This window comes from Salvia hispanica, chromosome 6 (assembly GCF_023119035.1).
Source record: "Salvia hispanica cultivar TCC Black 2014 chromosome 6, UniMelb_Shisp_WGS_1.0, whole genome shotgun sequence".
Taxonomy (NCBI): Eukaryota; Viridiplantae; Streptophyta; class Magnoliopsida; order Lamiales; family Lamiaceae; genus Salvia; species Salvia hispanica.
The window spans coordinates 31,684,342-31,702,108 of NC_062970.1; the positions used below are offsets into that span (position 1 = coordinate 31,684,342).

The 17,767-nt window shown below is 38.0% G+C and overlaps 3 protein-coding genes and 1 non-coding gene across 5 annotated transcripts; 1 reads left to right on the forward strand and 3 right to left on the reverse strand.

Moving 5' to 3' along the window:
• Nucleotides 1-455: 455 nt before the first annotated feature.
• On the forward strand, nt 456-535 carry LOC125197579. The gene has a single exon (XR_007172116.1). It is a non-coding gene; the product is annotated as a small nucleolar RNA SNORD24 (small nucleolar RNA).
• A 2,214-nt stretch (nt 536-2,749) lies between these two features.
• On the reverse strand, nt 2,750-5,751 carry LOC125193205 (protein IMPAIRED IN BABA-INDUCED STERILITY 1-like). Of its 2 annotated transcripts, none has more exons than XM_048090962.1 (8): nt 5,096-5,751; nt 4,315-4,917; nt 3,965-4,192; nt 3,784-3,881; nt 3,630-3,702; nt 3,325-3,546; nt 3,137-3,241; nt 2,750-3,071 (listed from the first exon to the last, which is right to left on the reverse strand). In XM_048090962.1, the coding sequence occupies exons 1-7, from the start codon at nt 5,507-5,509 to the stop codon at nt 3,227-3,229; spliced, it is 1,653 nt and encodes a 550-aa protein (XP_047946919.1). In that variant the 5' UTR covers nt 5,510-5,751; the 3' UTR covers nt 2,750-3,071; nt 3,137-3,226. The 2 variants fall into 2 exon arrangements, with proteins under 2 accessions (XP_047946919.1, XP_047946920.1); XM_048090963.1 differs by having other exon boundaries at nt 2,750-3,087.
• An 852-nt stretch (nt 5,752-6,603) lies between these two features.
• LOC125192662 (probable WRKY transcription factor 4) lies at nt 6,604-8,316 on the reverse strand. The gene is made up of 2 exons (XM_048090282.1): nt 7,830-8,316; nt 6,604-6,893 (listed from the first exon to the last, which is right to left on the reverse strand). Exons 1-2 carry the CDS (start codon nt 8,157-8,159, stop codon nt 6,609-6,611), a joined length of 615 nt encoding a protein of 204 aa, XP_047946239.1. The 5' UTR covers nt 8,160-8,316; the 3' UTR covers nt 6,604-6,608.
• A 5,508-nt stretch (nt 8,317-13,824) lies between these two features.
• Nucleotides 13,825-16,401, reverse strand: LOC125191626 (chorismate mutase 1, chloroplastic-like). Its single transcript, XM_048089021.1, has 6 exons — nt 16,214-16,401; nt 15,346-15,568; nt 15,180-15,266; nt 14,716-14,859; nt 14,148-14,240; nt 13,825-14,067 (listed from the first exon to the last, which is right to left on the reverse strand). The coding sequence occupies exons 1-6, from the start codon at nt 16,369-16,371 to the stop codon at nt 13,825-13,827; spliced, it is 948 nt and encodes a 315-aa protein (XP_047944978.1). The 5' UTR covers nt 16,372-16,401.
• Nucleotides 16,402-17,767: the final 1,366 nt, after the last annotated feature.

A 17,767-nucleotide genomic window follows, 5' to 3' on the forward strand; every position in this document is an offset into this window, starting at 1 on the left:
AGAAATGCAAATGGAAACGAAAGCAGCGCCGTAGGCCGAGCGCTTCCCCCGGGAGAGAAGGGGTGGCGTGGTATTCCACGAGAGAGGTTTTACGTGGCGCACGTTTGTGTGATCGGCGCAAATCAATGGGCTCTTCCGTCGCTTTGCTGCTTTTGTTTCTGCAGCAAACAGCGGCGGTATTGCCCTACATCTCTCTCACTTTTACTTCAATTTAAGATTTGGTTTTCATTGTTTCTAAGAATTGGTTTGATTAAACGGTTATCTTACAATTGCATATTGTTATTTGAAGTCTGAAATTGCAACTCCATCATTTCTAATCGGCTATTAACCAATGCACGTCGATTCATATCTATAAATTTGATACATTTATTGATGAAAAACTCAGATGGATTGCCAATAAGATTTCGATTTGTGATTACTATTCGATTAGATTTGAGTTTGTTTTTAAATCGGTCCGCCAATGATGCAGATCATATTTGCTACTCTTGATGGTACTACCATCTGATGATTATCTTCCACCAAGATCTCCGAGGCATCAACCTTTTCATTTGGTTTTAGCACTTTTTATTTTAAGGGCATCCACAATGGGACGCTCTAAGCGACGCCCCGTGCACTGCCACGTCACCATTTTATCCTTCTCCTACTATATCCCGCCCTGAGCATTTTACTTCTATTTATATTTTTAGGTTCGCAAATGTAAATAAAAATAAACATATAAAAACAACAAAATTAAAGAGAAATACTAAATTTACTTAATTAAAAAAAAGTTACAAATTAAGAAATAAAAAAAAGCACTAAATACAAAAAAAAGGAGGCTAGTCTAGAGTAGTCTCAACTTGCGGCTGAGGCCATCGATCATCTGCTGGATGCCTTCGATTTGAGCTGGGTTGGTCGCTTGAATGAGGGTGGTGTGCGCGTCCAACAAAGTCCTGTAGTCGGAGGAGGCCGCAGTCGAAGTCGCGGACGGCGTCGAACTCGGGGTCGGCGACGGGGCCTGGTCGGGCTGCGCGGCGGAGGAGGATGTAGCCTTGCCCTTGCCTTTGGCAGCCTTGACGCCAGGGGGACGTCGGGAGGACATTGGTGTGTCGGAACTCTCATCCTCGAACACCGGATTGTTGAGGTCCATTGGAGACGCGCTGCTATCGCTACTTGTATAATCAGCGAGGGTGCGCTTCGACGCCCTCCTCTTCGCCGCCGTCGATTGGGGAATCACACCACCAACGAACTCCTGCTTGTCCCTCAACAGCGTCCAGGACTGGTAGTGCATGAAATCGCCGTACAATGAAATGTACGACTGCATTGCTTTGTCCCGCATATCCGCGAGACTCTCGCCACTGCCCCTCCCTCTCGCACTTCTCGTATTCCCCCGCGAACAAATTTACCTGCTTCTTTATTTGATCCCAGTGCTTGCAGAGCTGCTCCCTGTGGCGCTTGTACGCGTACGCCGGCTTGGCCGCGTTGTATTTCTTGGCGATGCGCTCTCCCAATATGCAGTCACCTTCTGGTTGTTGGCGTACACCGGTTCCTCCGAAACATCAATCTAACATCTCGTCAAGACGATGGATTCGGGGTCGGAGTAGTTCGTCCTTCCCGAGGCGAACTCTTCACACACCTCCGTTGTAGGCAACTTCTGGGCTCGTGCCGCTTCTTCTTCGTGGCGGACCCAGACGCGGCGGTGGCGGCGGATGGCGGCGGAGGGAGCGGCGGTGGCGAGGTGCGGCGGGGCGGAGGAGGGGCGGTCGGGAGAAGGCTCCATGTCGGGCAGCCGTGCGAGTCGGTGCTGAAGTCGGGATCGTACTTGGCGTTGGTGTCGAATGGCCGGTATTCGTCGGGTTCTGTACCCGGCCATCGTGCACCACCGAACATCGGACTATTCGGATAATCTCCGGAATCCATTTTGCTTGAAATGTAGAAAATGTAGTGTCTAGTGTGAATATGAGAGTGAAGTGAGTGAAAAATGAAGTGAAAAGGAATATATAGGTTTTGAAAATTTAATAAAATTAAAAAATAAAACGGAAACGCGTCGCATCGTCCGTTATCCATCGTCCACGTCGTCCACAGTGGCGGACGATGAGACGGACGATGGGTATCCTCCGCGCATCGTCCGCGGACGATAGGTAACCCATCATCCGCGATGCTGCATTGGCGAACGATGCGACGGATGATGCATCGTCCCCCCGCCTTAATTGGGCTGTTCTTGTGACTGACTTCTTAGCTCTATTTTCGATATTTCATTCAAAATATTATCATAATCCTTCTAAGGAAAATCTAAATTACTAGCAATATGTATTTCAATTGATATGGAGTAGAGTAGTAAAATAATGAAATGTATTTGAAATTAAAAATAAGCAGAAGAATAAAATTAAGTAGGAGAGAATAAGGATTTCGTATTGGTTTAGCAACGCGATTGGGCCGAAAATGCTACTCTTCCACTTTCGTTCTCCTATTTTCATTTCCTGACCATATTTTGGGCGTCTTTAAAAGTAAAAATTTAAATTAGTGGAAAAATAGAAATGGCATGTGTTGTACTGGTAATAAGGACGACAAAATAGATTAGTATAGATACTTTTTGGCAAGGTACTGTAGCTAGGGAAAATGTTTTTGACATCATTAATAATAATGGTGATATTGTATTGGATGATATACTGTGTTTTGTTATTGATAGGATGATGTTTCACAAATTGATATTCTAATGAAGAGAACATGATGTTGTGCAATATATCAAAAGTAAATTGCCAACCAATGAACATGAAAATTAAATTACTCGTATTATACAATATACACTCTGAGAAAAAGAGAAAAACAAAAGAATTAAGAAGAGAAAAAAGATCAGGTCTCTTCACAAGGCAAAAAGGCGTGGGGGGATTGATTGTATTCGGCTTTGGCTAATACTACTATGTTAAAAATTTTCTTCTCTTTGAAATGATACAAGTTTCCAAATTTGGGAAACTAAAGATGGTTACGCCAAAAAATCTAGAGTTAGAAAATTAAATATTTGGAGGGTCAATCAAAACCGAGCCACAAAGCTTTGAGATGATCATTTCCTGACTTTGGATCTCTTCATCACACATCTGCACATTATAGTTTCTTCATTTCAAATAATTTAATTCCATGATTCTTAAACCATCGGTCGTACCTTTAGAGAAACGTTACGATCTTCCAAGACCTTCCTGTTGTTCCGACATATACACGATCGGCCCTGAAAAAGTCACCTTGCTCTTCCTCCTTATATTGCTTTATCCTATTTCAGTCCAAACAAATTCTCTAGTTAACATTTTTGGATTATGATATTGAGTTATACAGTTATTCTTTTTGTCACATTACCACGGAAAAAGGTTGAGGCTCAGACTCGAGATGATTGGCATATAAGTGGTGGCGCCTGGAGATGTCGTGCATAGGGAAAGCGGATGGTTGGATGGGCACAGATTTGGTGGTTGATGTTTGCGATTCCTGCGTCATTCTTGATGCCTGCGACATCGTATCGTATTCTGCTTGTTGAAATGATGATGACCTCCCACTTCTTCTCATAAATCCACTTCCACTCTCCTATAAAAACACAACCTCCATCAAGTTCAAAAACATACATTACGTCACCCAGAGCTAGAGAGAATGAGAGAGAGATGAACAACCTCGCTTGATCCTCCGTCTATGGATGATTTACGGATTTTCCTTGGAAGTCTACAAGTAGCACCAGATTTCCTTCTGAACAAAAATGATACTATTGTCATCTATCTATACTGATCCTATAAAATGAAGATGTTCATATGAAAGAAAATGAGTAACCTCTTTGCATCTTCGCGATATTTGGCGTCTATCTCTTTGTTGGGCGGGTACTTGGGCAAGCTTGATGGATCACATGCATATGGCTTCGTATGGAAGTACTGAAACGTGCATATATGTTATTTTCATAAAGCTCAATTTAGTAGCAATAAAAATGAAAGATTAGGTTGATGGTGGTTATCACCTTTGAGGAAAGCGCAGACGAAGCACTTCCACGTCTGTGAGGTTCAAACGAAAGAAACGTCTCTATAAGGCTAGTGGCGCCTTTTGGAAACTCTCTACACCGTTCTTGAAGTGTGCTTTCGTAGGATTGCTGTGGTTTAAACATATGAGCTAGAGGCAGTTTTGAGCTTTTCCAGTAGTCCTCTGCTGGAGTACCACAAAGTTTGAAGATTTTGTGCAATTGCTCCACCTGCACACGCACGCATATATACTAATGTGAGAGATTGTTATTGTTATTTTTGTTTCATTTGCCAACAAATTCCAACTAGAATGAAGAAAACACATCAAAAAAAGGATTAGAAAAGTACAAACCTCAGTTCTACCCTTAAGGAGAGGTCTTCCAACGAACATTTCAGCAAAAACACAACCAACGCTCCAGAGATCGATGGCCTCGCCATAGTTGGTGGCGCCCAAGAGGAGCTCGGGAGGGCGGTACCACAAGGTCACTACCCGGCCTGTCAAGTTCTGCTGCTTCTTAGGTTTGGCAAAGTTTGCAAGCCCAAAATCAGCTATTTTCAAGACCCCTTGATTGTTTTCTAGGATGTTGGATGACTTGATGTCTCGATGCAATATTCCCCGCGAGTGGCAATGCTCCATTCCACTCAACAGCTGCTTCATGTAGCATTTTATCTGAGAGTCGGTGAACTTGATGTCGGGACAGGACACGAGGCCAGAAAGATCATGCTCCATATATTCGAAAACGAGGTATATATGAGAAGACAATTTAGAAGTGATGATGCCCTCGAGTTTCATCACGTTAGGATGGTCCAACCTCCGCAGAATCCGAATCTCACGAGCCATGAATTTAACGCTCTCCGGTTGGAAACTGTCGAACCTCACCTTCTTCACTGCAAAGGTTTTTCCGCTTTCTATATGCCGTGCCCGATACACCTCACTATATGTACCTTGTCCAATCTATTTGAAATTCATTAACAAAGGTTGAAATAAATAAATCAATCAAAAATTGTTTTATACATTATATCCCAAGGTAGTTGAGTCGTATTCATTTTCGAGCCGTCCCAACTGAGCCATGCATAGAAAATACTAATAGCAATAGGGATGGATATAGAAAAAGATAAGTAGGTATGTATACCTTTTCTAATCTTTTGAAAGAGTCCGCTCTCAAAGGCAGCATGCCTTCAATGGCTTCCCCCGCGGCGGCGGATAGCCAAGACGGCCATCCCGCCGCCACGTGCTCTCCTTCCGTCATCCTCCCAAACTTAAAGCTAAAAAGAGCGGCCTTCCTATTCACGGAAGAATGCCGTGAGCTACCCTTCTCCTTGATGTACACCTCTTCCTCATCCTCCTCCAGCCCTTCCTCCTTCTCCGGCTCCTCCTTTATCCCCTCCAGCGGCCCGTACGACGTCGTGCTGTGCAGCAGCGACGAGGCTGCGGACGACCTCCGCCGACCATTAATGTGCCTCCTCCGCCGCGACGACGTTGAGGTGTGGCGACGGCGGTATTCAGGAGACTCGGACTGCGTATTCTTTGAGTTAATGCAACCCATGACCCGCTATATGCCCATCCACCGGGGTCCGATACCGTGTAGTGTTCGGACCCGCCCGATGGGCGAACGGGTCGGGAGTTGGAAGGGGTGCTATGCAAAATGAGATTCACTTTCAACACCCCTTACAACGTGAGAAGAAGTTGTTGCAGTGGAGTTTGTTTTGTTTGTCTTGAGAAGTGGCGGAGGAAAGGAGAGGAGAGAGAAAGAGAGAGTGTGGAGAAGAGGAGAATCGATGAATGTCAATTTGCTGCCCATTTTTGTTGTTTCTATCACGGGTGTGTTGTGTTTCGCGACGTGTGCGGAGAGCTAAAGGCCGATATTCATTCACTATTTTCGTTTCTCCAATGATTATTAAGCTTGTTGCATATTTTGTTTTGCTCTCCTATTCTATACTACTATTTTGATAGTCTATAACGAGGTGAGTCAATACATTTTTATCATAATCAATCTCAATCTCAATCTTTGATGTAACGAAGGTCCATAAATAAATATAATCCTATATCTAAGCAAATGTTATAATTAAACTCACATAAGTTGAATGCATCTAAATACATCATACACACTGTTTAATTACACCCCCTAAATCCAATATTATTGACATTATCACATTCTTGTTTAAAATATATAACAGCAGTTACAAAAATAAAAGCCACGTACAACTATAAATCTTTATTTAATCTTACAGTATAGGGGGAGATTCTGTCGTGCTCCATTGCGACTCTTCTTTCCTCGTTGAGTAACCAGGTTGAAGCTGCAAAAGCTACAGATAGTCCGTGTTTTTTTGTGCGGGCACATCACGTTGCAATATGTTCTTCTTTGAGCTGTAAAGTTGTTGGTATTTGGTCTTTGTTTCCATAATCAATTTCTGAAAGGTCCTTTGATGCTGCAACCTTTTGTGTTTTCACATGCTGAGTCGCAGCTCCATGCTTCCCTATCGGGATGTCATGGTTATGCTTTCCCTCGTACGTGGTAATGACTGATTTCGGATCTGCTACCTTGGATGAGGATTTCCCTTGACCACTTTCTGCCCATATTTTCTCCATTTGTATCCGTCGTCTAAAAGATCAACTTCGCTTCTTGTCTGCACCACAATCTTCGATTATTTTCTCCAGTTGTAACCATCATTTGCCGGTTTATCACTAGCAGCAGTTTTACCAGATTGGGAAGCTTCGGCTGACTCTTTCTTCGTGTTCTCAGGATCAGGAGGCGAAGGTTTTGTCGGCCGCATGAGAGCTTCCGTCTTTGCAGAGGAAGAATGGTAAGCTATGGCTTCTGCAGATGAAGAATGCTGAAAATCTTCTTGTATGTGCATGATAGAGTGAGACAACGCCGCCTGAGCAGTAACGTGCGCTAGGGCTTGCTGGTGGGACATTCCAAAGGGGCTCTGTGTGTATTCAAATAAGCCATTACTCATAGCATATCAGATTGATACCACTATACAGACTACCAACTTACTCAGCTGGAAAAATATTTCCCATCAAACTTACTACTACAATCATAGAGATTGTAAAATCTATTTTTAATATTATAACTCCCGTCAAACTTACTACTACAATCATAGAGATTGTAAAATCTATTTTTAATATTATAACTCCCATCAAACTTACTACAACCTTAGCTTGAATATCATCATACATGCTTTTATAGGACAGACTGTAACCACAAACAATAATATCCATACAAGAACAAATTCCACCAAAATGACAACAAACTATGGAAATGTTCAGCTCTAGCTCTATAAGCACAATCAAACGGTCAAGTTGGCTAAAAACAATACTCCATTTGCAATTGGAAATAGCAATAGCACAAGCAAGGCAAGAAACATGAAGTCAAATTTTCCAGAAAAACATTTTGATCACCAACATTACTGGAATTAGAATTAAATGGCCAGTAGCAAGAAATAGTATGGTGTGGAGATTCAAAGTTGCTTCACACCTCCTTCAGCATATGGCGTTTAGGTTATCGACTTATCGTACATTTTTTGTGAAGGAATGTTTGTAGCTTACAAGGCAGCAGCACATTCAGTACACGATATTAGGTGGACTCAAGCTCATCATGATACAACAGTTTCTTGTTTCACCCATATTGTAACTTAGACAGACTACTACTTTTCCTTTTCCGGTGATTTCCATGTTCGATTTTCGGTATTTCATCTTGTGATCTATAGGGTTTTAGGTGTATCAGGCCTATCCTGATCTTTTTCATAAAATTTCAATTCTAGGTCTTCAATTCATCAACTAATTAGTCCAAATCCCACATATAAGTACAAAATTGAGTAACATATTTATGCATTGCAAGAGGTAAATTCGACGAAATTAACCTGAAGCGGCGACATCAATCCGGACGGACTAAGCCCCGTCGGCACCATGAACACAGGAGTGATGCTCATACTCTTTCTCCCTTCAGTATTATTCCCAGAATCAGAAACCCTGGCGTGGGAATCAGCCAGCGGCGACGCCATGGCCAAGAGCTGAGAGAAGGAGAAGGGGCTCTGCTCAGGGAAGAAGCTAGACACCAAAGTCATCGGGCCCGGGCTGAATCCAGGGCCCGACCCGTTCGCGTAGAGGAACCCCGCCGAGCCACGCGGCGGCACCTGTATCGTTGGCTTGGCTCGCGAACTAGGCGGCGCGTCTCCCACAGTTTGACCCATTTCTTGATTGATATGGAATTTTGCTACTGGGCACAATTTGATTTACAACAAGATAAGATTAAACACTTTAATTGAAGATGAAGAACAAGGCGGAGATTATTGCGATGAAAGATAGTGGAGTTTTCGCGACTTGATTTGATTATTGTAATTAGTTGGGATGATGCAAGTTTTATTACAAGAGAATTTATGACTCATCAAACGACTTACGTCTCCACGTTTATCATTCTTTCTAACTGTAGTATTTATTTATTGTTTTTTAGTGTTCTTTTTAATTATTATTACGCACATATTTTTAACTATAGAAAACTTTAAGACTTCGCTCGGTATCACAGAATTGGGCATGCCGAATTGAGATCGGATCTTCTAATTCCAAATCCAATGTTTAGTATTTTCTCCGTTCTTAAAAATTTATCATCTATTTTCTTTTTCGTCCGTCCCTAAAAAATTGTCACCTTTCACTTTCAGCATTTGTGGTAGTGGACATCATCTTCCATTAACTCATTCACACTCACATTTTATTATAAAACTAATATAAAAAAGTAGGACCACATACCACTAACTTTTTCAACTCACTTTCTATTATATTTCTTAAAATCCGTACTGGGTCAAATGGTGACAAATTATTGGGGATGGAGGGAGTATTATAAAATATTTGGATTTGGAATTGAATTACAATTCCAATTCCTTTCATTTCCAGGATTTGAATTTCAAATGAAAAGTAGATAATTGAAATTTCAAGTAACAATAAAATTGCACTTTCACACGCAACACATGTATACACACTCCTACACACACACACACACGGCCGATCCAGGTGGGGCCGACCCCACCACCCTGCTCCGGAGTGCCGCCGGAAAGTTCCTTTCTTCGACCTCCGACCCTAGGCGTTCGTGTCTCCGCCCCCACCTCATGCAGTGTGAGATAAGACCGAGCAGAGAGAAAGAAAGGAATTGAGGCAGGACGAAGTCCGGACTAGCGGCAGCAGTATCATAGCTGAGGTGGATAAAGAAATGTACAGAAGAGGCTTTCAGTTTTTTTTTTTGCCGAAGAGAGAGAAAAGGAAATGGGTTTCACGATGTGGGTGAGGAGAGAGAAGGGAGTTGTCATTATTATTTTTTCTTCCCAATATTTACATAGGGACCTAGAATTAAGATGCACCCATAATTTGCTGGGTGATGCTAAATGACCACATTATGACTTGGTCATAATCAGAATTTACAATCAAATTTAATGCACTTAGAAAGTATCAAAATTCCATGACTATTTTAGCCTTTGCTTTAAATCATCCAGAAACATTTGCTGCTTTCTATATCCGCTCTATACTAGTAATTATTTCTTCTCTTATTTTCTAAGATTTTATTTCGTCTTAGTCATAGTATTTGTTCATGAAGGTGACTTAATATACATAAGGCAGTGGAAACGGAATATTAAAATAGTAAGACGTTTCCAATTAAAAGTAATATCACTAGTATATTTAATTGAAAATAAATACTACTATTTACTTACTTTTTTACTAATTTTTTAGTTTATACTCCCTCCGTTCCCTCATAGTTGAGGCGGAACTTTTCGACACGGAATTTAAGAAATGAATGTTGAGTGTGTTAAATAAATAGATAAAAAAGTAAGAAAGAGAAAAAAATAGAGAGAATAAAGTAAAAAGTGAATAAAGTAGAGAGAATAAAGTAAGAGAGAGTAAAGTAAGAGAGAGGAAAAAAATACTATAAATGGAAATGACTCAACTATGAGGGAACTTCCCGAAATAGAAAAATGACTCAACTATGAAGGAACGGAGGGAGTATTGTTTTAGTTTGATGGGAAAATTGATATTCCGCTTTAATATTATAAGTTTGTAATGTAGTCTGTAGTTTAGTTCATACTAGATTGTTATTCAATTCAATTAAATAATTGTAAATTCCAGTTTATCTTAATTTCGAGTGAACGATTGTAAATTTAAATTTAATATTAAATTTATTAGTTTAATCTTAAAATCAGTTTAATAACTGAAACTATAATTTGATGTTATATTTAATTGAGCAACTTGGTATTTCATTTAGTCTCGGTATTCATTATCAACAATGATTTTATAATATAATATGAGTGAGAATGAGTTAGTGGAATGTTGGATCCATTATTAAAAATGGTAAAAGTGAAAGGTGACAAATTTTTAGGGACGGACGAAAAAGAAAATAAGTAACAAATTTTCAGGAACAGAGGGAGTATTATTTTTTAGAATCGTAGTTACTAGTATAATTTAATTGTAATCATATGATTAGACTTATCCATTTTGGAGTGTTACAGTAAATGTTATTCAATCCGTTAAAATATACTCTTTCTAGCTTAAAGCCTTAAAGAATATGCATTTTGGGTTCGTCTCGATTTTAATACAAAATTAGTAAAATAAGAGAAGGGTAGAGAAAAAAAGTAATTAAAATATTATTAGCAGAGAATGGATCCCAGATCACTCATTAAAATATTATTAGTAGAGAATGGATCCCACGTCACTAGAGAAAAATAATTTCCAAAATTAGAAAGTGCAGATTCTTGTTGAACTAATCAAAAAGGAAAAAATGTATATTCTTGTAGGACGAAGAGAATAAATGTTTACTAAAAAAAGTGAATAAAGTAAAGAGTAAAGTAAGAAAGCAAATAAATTAAGAGTGAAAAAAATGTTAATTACCTCGACTATAATGGAACTTTCCTGAGTGAAAAAGTTATTTAATTATAATGAAAAATTTCTGATATGCAATAAACGTACATGCTTCATTAATTCAAGACTAATTGTGCAATAAACGTACATACTTCATTAGGATCCGATAATAATTATTTTTAGGAAATAGAGTTTGTAATTAGTAAAGACGGAGATTAGTTTCAACATTTAATTTGAAATTAAATATGTATTCTCTCTCCAAAATTGGAAGGAAAGGGTGATTATGTAAAACTATTTAAGCATTATCTAAAACTATTATTTTATTATATTACTTTTTGCAATTATTTACAGAAATACCACTGTGTGGCTGGCCAGCCACAAAGTGGCCGCATTGCATTATTGTAATTTGTTATTCCCTCCGTCCCGCTTAAGATGACACGTTTTTCTTTTTAGTTTGTCCCAACTAAGATGACATATTTCCTTTTTTAGTAACTTTCTCTCTCCAATTAATACACTCAACCACTTTTTCTCACTCCTATTAAAATATCCATCTTTCATTATCTCTCTACTTTAATACTTACACCCACCTTCTCTCTCTCCAATTAAACACTTTAACCAATAACTCCTAAAATCCCGTGCCGGCTAAGCAATGTATCATCTTAGCCGGGACGGATGGAGTAATTTTAAAAGATTACTAATGGGAAAATGACCTTTGAATTTTTCTTCCTTTATAGTCCATCAAACATATATTCTCATCTATAAATTTCAATTAATGATACATATGTGTTTTTTATACTCCGTATATCACTAATTAAACTTATCTAAATAATACATATAGTACTTAAGTAAATATTTCTTAATTCCTTCTAATTTCAGTTTTTTAATTTAAACTTTCAACCTTATTATTCATATACAATTATTTTTGTTTTTTAAAAAATTGGAATTTTACCAAAAAAGTATACTCATATTATCCCACCATAAGCGACTCATATTCTTTTTTTACATCCCAACTAAGGTAAGTCATTTTTTTCTTTGGTAAAATATACACTAACATAATTATTCTTTTACGTATCTCTTTGCTTCGGTGTTTTATTTCATCTCCTATTTATTTTACTCTTAATTCACTTAATTCTCTAACCATCATTTTCTTAAATTTTGTACCCAAAAGATGCGATGAAGGTAGCATGTTGTTTTAAGAATATCCATACTAGTAAGAATTATTATTAAAATATTTTTTTTAAATAATTAATATAATTAAAATAATTATAATGTGGTTCGACCCCACAATATTTAATTTCTGGATCCGTCATTGCGCGCGTGCACACACACTCACACCTGCACACACAGTCACACCCCCCCCCCCGCACACACAGTCACACACACCCCTGCACACACACACACACACACACACACATGTCACACACACCCTTGCACACACAGCGCGCACACACACCCCCGAACATAAACACACCTACACACACATGACACACACCTGCACATACACACACGACACACACCTGCACACACATGTCACACACACCCTTGCACACACATCGCGCACACACACCCCCGCACATAAACACACCTACACACACACGACACACACCTGCACACACACACGACACACACACACGACACACACCTGCACATACACACACGAGACACACCTACACATTCCTGCACGCGCACACACACACCCCTGCACATACACACACCTACACATTCCTGCACACACACACACACACACACACCCCTACATACACACACACACCCCTGCATATACACACACACGACACACCCCTAAACATTCTTGCACACACACACACACACCTCTGCACACATGCACATACACACACACACACTACACATTCTTGCACGCACACACACCTACACATCCCTGCACACACACACACACACATTCCACACACATCACCCCCCTCTTCACATACACACACGCAACTACACATTCCCGCACACACACACACACACAATCACACCCCCCCCCCCCACCACACACACACACATGATTTTTTTGAATTCAATTTCTTATCAATTATCATTTTACCGAACAAGGGATTATGAATTGAATTATAATTCAATTCTTTCAAATTCAATTCCGTAGAATTCTAATTTCAATTCCAATTTCGTGTACCGAACGGATCCTAAATGTGTCGGGATGACTTGAAATTCGTCTGATGCTTTGTGAAACGGGTTGATGAATCAAATTCATCATCTTTGCTATAAATTTTGGTCATATGACATTATTTAAATTAAAAATATAAAACTGTTATTTTATTGAATTTCAGAATTTGTTTTTAATTTTTTTAATTCATTTTATTTACTTTTGAGTTCTTATATTACCAAAACACTTATAAATAATGGTTTCGATATTTTACAACAATTTTGTCATTATTAAAATATTTCAAATTGTAAATAGCGACTTTCAATATTTTACAATCAATTATAATGATTGGTAATATATTTCACATTCAAAAAATTAGGATTTATTTATTTTTCTTATATCAGTATAGTTGTTTATGATTTTAGTCATTCTTATGGCTCATTTACATTAAAAATTTTACACCGGCCAGTAAACTATATTACTATAGAACAATAGATGTGGTAAATAGTTTGCCACTTTGGTAAGAGGCGTGTTAAAAATTCTATCCATGAAAATATATTTACCAAAATTAACGACAAAAAGCTATAGTAATATGAACTACAATGTCAGAGTCACCCATACATATAACAAATCTTTGTTACGAAATGACAATTTAGGAGCATAACATATCACATCACATTTTGTGTTTAATGACCAATAATACTACTACTTCATTAAGAATATGCAACAACAATCATAACCCAGAGTTTTAGCAATATATATATATATATATAAAGAGAAACTCAAAGTCTTATTTATTTCATAATATGCAGCAGAGAGTTTATACGCTGCTAAGCTTCAGATTAACAGATGAAAGTAGACAAGTTTCATGGAAACATTATCTTTCACCCTAACACCTAATCAAGCCTTCTCAACAGATACTCAACCTGAACTTGCTTAGTTAACGACATGATCCATTGGCGGTACAGCTCCCCCACAATGCTTGGGTTTATCTTATAAACAGGTTCCATGCTAACTTCACCTGTACATTCACATAGTATTTCTTCTTGCCCATGCTTCCGAGTCCTTAGCTCCACGCGCTTAGTAATGGTATCTTCCACAGTTTCGTACGTCAGCAAATCCATCAGTTGACCTCCATCCTGATTCAAACAAGAGTCAATACACTCGGCTTCACATGTACGTATACATTTCCAAGAGGATCGGAGCCAGCTCAACTTACTTTTTCTATGATTGCAGCTTTGTACACGTCAGGGGAGGCTTGAAATTTTGCTTCAGCTACAAATTTACCATAATGAATCCTCTTGGAAAGAGTCTACAAGTTGACAGATGACCAGTTAGCCACTCTTACCTATTCAAAAATCTAATTAAAACTATAAATGGAACTAAGATATGCTTGTCACACTAGCAAAATCTTTGATATCTCGAAACACTGTGCACTTGCCAATAGTTCTAATTTGGTGAGAAGCAGGATATAAACCCAATCTAAACTATGAGTACATGCTCAACCATGATAATTAGGAGTAATATACTGGTCCATCTAGGAAAAATAAGTTCAATTTATGTTGAACATACATTTAACCCACGCCGACTTGGTTAAAGACTACTATCGCCTTATAAGGCCTTTCAAGGGGGTGATTAAAGCAATTTTACAAGTTAAAGTCTTATTTGTCCCATATCAACGAGGATTGCATTCAATACATAAGTTGTGTGTTAAAATCCCATTCGCTCTTCTCTTATGCGACCGTTTTATGATTTTTTTTTAATATAGTAGGTTTGAAAACGTATACCTGCAAGCATAAAGCATCCAACAATGCAGCTGAGCCATAATTACCGTCATCGCCTTCTTTAACCAATCCTGGAAGGAGATTCCTAAAGTACATATTCCACACTTGGAAATTAATATTTATCACGTCTGCTGCTGGATGAAGAACCTGTATCACCATCATCTCTTAGAACGAAAACATTCCAAATAGGACGATGCTCACAAAATGAAAGAAAGCTATAACAAGAAGCATATCCTTATACATGCATGTGTCATTTGCAATGCAAACAAAAATTCTTAGTTTTGCCACATATCATTAGTAAAAGTGAAGGTTGGTTTATTGATATGTTATGAATAGTTTTTGTTAACTCCAAAGCAATAAATATGATGGTTAACATATTAATGTGGAAAGATTGGTGAATGATTGCTACAAAGTTTTGACTTAAACAGGAGACGGAGAACTATGAAGTCAAGGCATCTGTGTCTTACCTGTGGATACTCCAACGGGGCAAAGAGGGGCTTGGGTAAGATGTCGGGGAAGAAGGGACGCTCGTAAGGGCTCGCGTATCTTCCAGCCTGGATCAATGAATAATTGTTTGAATGCGTATTTCTTGCTAATTAACCAAAGATTCAAAAAAAGTTAGTTTCAACATACCTTTGCTTGAATCTTTTCTGTTTCTTTGACCACGTACTCGACTATAGAGCCACGGAAACCATCCTTGGTGAAACCATGAGGATAATATGTTGGCGCATTATAACAAAATTGAGTTCTATCAACCAGACAGAATATAATGCGCTCTTCTTGCCAGACCAAGGACTCCCTAATGCCTTCAAGAGTGTACATCTGTGACTTGTCCACCCTTCTTTTCGGCATACACCTGACACGGATTGACATGACCTAATTAGTACCGGGCTCCCTAACACGACATATCGAACATCTTTACTACAAATAAATCCAAAGGCATCCAAGTGCTGCTTACAAATATCTCTTTTCTTAAAAATCGTAAGAATGACCGAAGTATCGGTTCCTAACATAACGTATCACAGATCTTTGCTGCGAATAAATCCAAAGGCATTCAAGTGCTTACAAATATGTCCTTTCTCAAAAATGGTAAGAATGACCAATAATCAAGAATAACCATGAAAATCTTGTTTATCAGAAACACGAGATGATCATTATCTAATATTGGAACTAAATTATAAGTGAAGTTTAAAGAGAAGAGACAATAAAAGGCAACATAACATGTATGCAGAATAGAAGAATGATGAATGTATTTGGTGATGCACATTGCTGAAAATCAAACACAAAAACAATTAGAAATTTATGAGTTGCATGTAGAATATTCGAGTAGTCCCTGATTTATATGTATGTTTGCTTTATGATTAAGTCTAGTTTTACTAAATAGCTAATGCACATGTAAGATTGAAAACATTTCCCCCAAATAAAATTCCATTTAATTAATGAAGATAAAATGGAATTCTTAAAAATAAAATAAAAAAAATTAAGGATGAGCAGATTATACCGAAGCGCAGTAGCGGAAGAGGGTTGATTTGTGAGGATGCCATTACTGAGAAATCTTGAAGGGGGAAATTGAAGGCGGGAAAATGTTTGCTTTGAAACATTGGAACGAGGGTGGCGGAGGGAGGCGGCGGAGGTGGTTGAAAGTAGCTTACTCTCCATTTAGAAGGATGGAAATGGAAATGGGGATGAGTTGAGATGAGGGGATGTGATCAAAATCAGTGTTTCAGTGTTATATATATAGTGAGTGGAGTGTAAAATTGCAGTTACAATTGCCATGCTGACAATCGCATTGAACTGCGTTTTTATTTCGGTATTATCTCTCATTGTCCATCTAAAAAATAGTTCTGGGGATATAAAGTACTCCAGATTGTTTACTTTTCATAAATTTTGATTCATGCAATTATATGAGTATTATTTATTTCACTAATTCATAATAAATCAGCCACAAATGATAAAATGTGATTATATTTGGCAAGTTTCATTTAGTACTATTTGCCAATTCTTCATGCACATTGAATCCCTATAATGGCAACTTTATTTCTAATTTGAGTATTTTCTTTTCGGTTTAAAGAAAACTTTTAACTCATTTCAGTAATCACTTCATGTGTATCATGTATTGTGGATTAAAATGAGTTCAAAATATGATAGTAGTTTTTTTTGTAAAATTAAAATGATATGAAAATGCGGTAGGTTTGAATGAACTTGTGTGAGATATTAAAAGAAGCATTTGTGAAAGAAAGTTTTTGCATGTGTTTCCAGACTCGACGCTCTATCAGGTTATTTGTATGTTTCTCACTCGCCAAAATACTAGTATAAGTACGACCGTACGGAATGTTGAATCGCCAAAATACTAGTATAAGTACGGCCGTACGGGATGTTGAATCCACAAGATATGGGAGAATCCATTACGTATTAGTACTACATTTAGGGTTTAGCGATGTCGTCATGCCTTAAATTCAGAGAAAAAAGGATATGCATATTATAAACGAAGCGAAAACTAGTATGGGATACTATTGATATCAAACTAAGTCCGAAGAACAACAAACACGGAAATAACGCTTATAAATTGGGCAAGGTAAAACAAATTAGGCAGGGTATAGACACAAAACAATAAAGTACTATGAATGAAAAATTTTAAAAATAAAATAAACTAAAAGTTTACTTCCTAAATAATTATTTTTGTATAATAGGATATAAAGTATGAAATAAAAAGTCTAAGGACAGAAAGTGTAAATTCAACTAACTAGTTGGTGAAAGAATTAAGTTTTATTAGTTGACTTCATACATGATGTACATATAAACTGAAAAGATGGGAAAAAGGAGATGAGACAAAATAAAAAGACTTAAATAGAGGAGTGGAAGTAATCTACAGGCATGGGAAGCGTGAACTAATAGAATTTTATAAACAAGAGATAAACTACCTACTTAACCCAGGCACAAATCCAATTGAACCGAGCTTGACTCCCTTTGTTTGCATTTTTACTAGAATTTTTCAATGCCTCTTTAGATTTTAATTTCTCAAGTAATTCTATAGTATAACTTATAGCTAATAATA

Bases quoted from the DNA above. Each gene is read 5' to 3' on its own strand.
- LOC125191626 (XM_048089021.1), bottom strand. From the start codon at position 16,371: ATGGAGAGTAAGCTACTTTCAACCACCTCCGCCGCCTCCCTCCGCCAC. The intron at 15,267-15,345 runs GTATGTTGAAAC...TCATTGATCCAG, and splicing joins CAGAAAAGATTCAAGCAAAG to GCTGGAAGATACGCGAGCCC. The intron at 14,241-14,715 runs GTATACGTTTTC...GTCAACTTGTAG, and splicing joins TGGATGCTTTATGCTTGCAG to ACTCTTTCCAAGAGGATTCA.
- LOC125193205 (XM_048090962.1), bottom strand. From the start codon at position 5,509: ATGGGTTGCATTAACTCAAAGAATACGCAGTCCGAGTCTCCTGAATAC. The intron at 4,918-5,095 runs GTATACATACCT...AATTTCAAATAG, and splicing joins CTTTCAAAAGATTAGAAAAG to ATTGGACAAGGTACATATAG. The intron at 3,703-3,783 runs GTTACTCATTTT...ATTTTTGTTCAG, and splicing joins TATCGCGAAGATGCAAAGAG to AAGGAAATCTGGTGCTACTT.
- LOC125192662 (XM_048090282.1), bottom strand. From the start codon at position 8,159: ATGGGTCAAACTGTGGGAGACGCGCCGCCTAGTTCGCGAGCCAAGCCA. The intron at 6,894-7,829 runs GTTAATTTCGTC...GAATACACACAG, and splicing joins GATTGATGTCGCCGCTTCAG to AGCCCCTTTGGAATGTCCCA.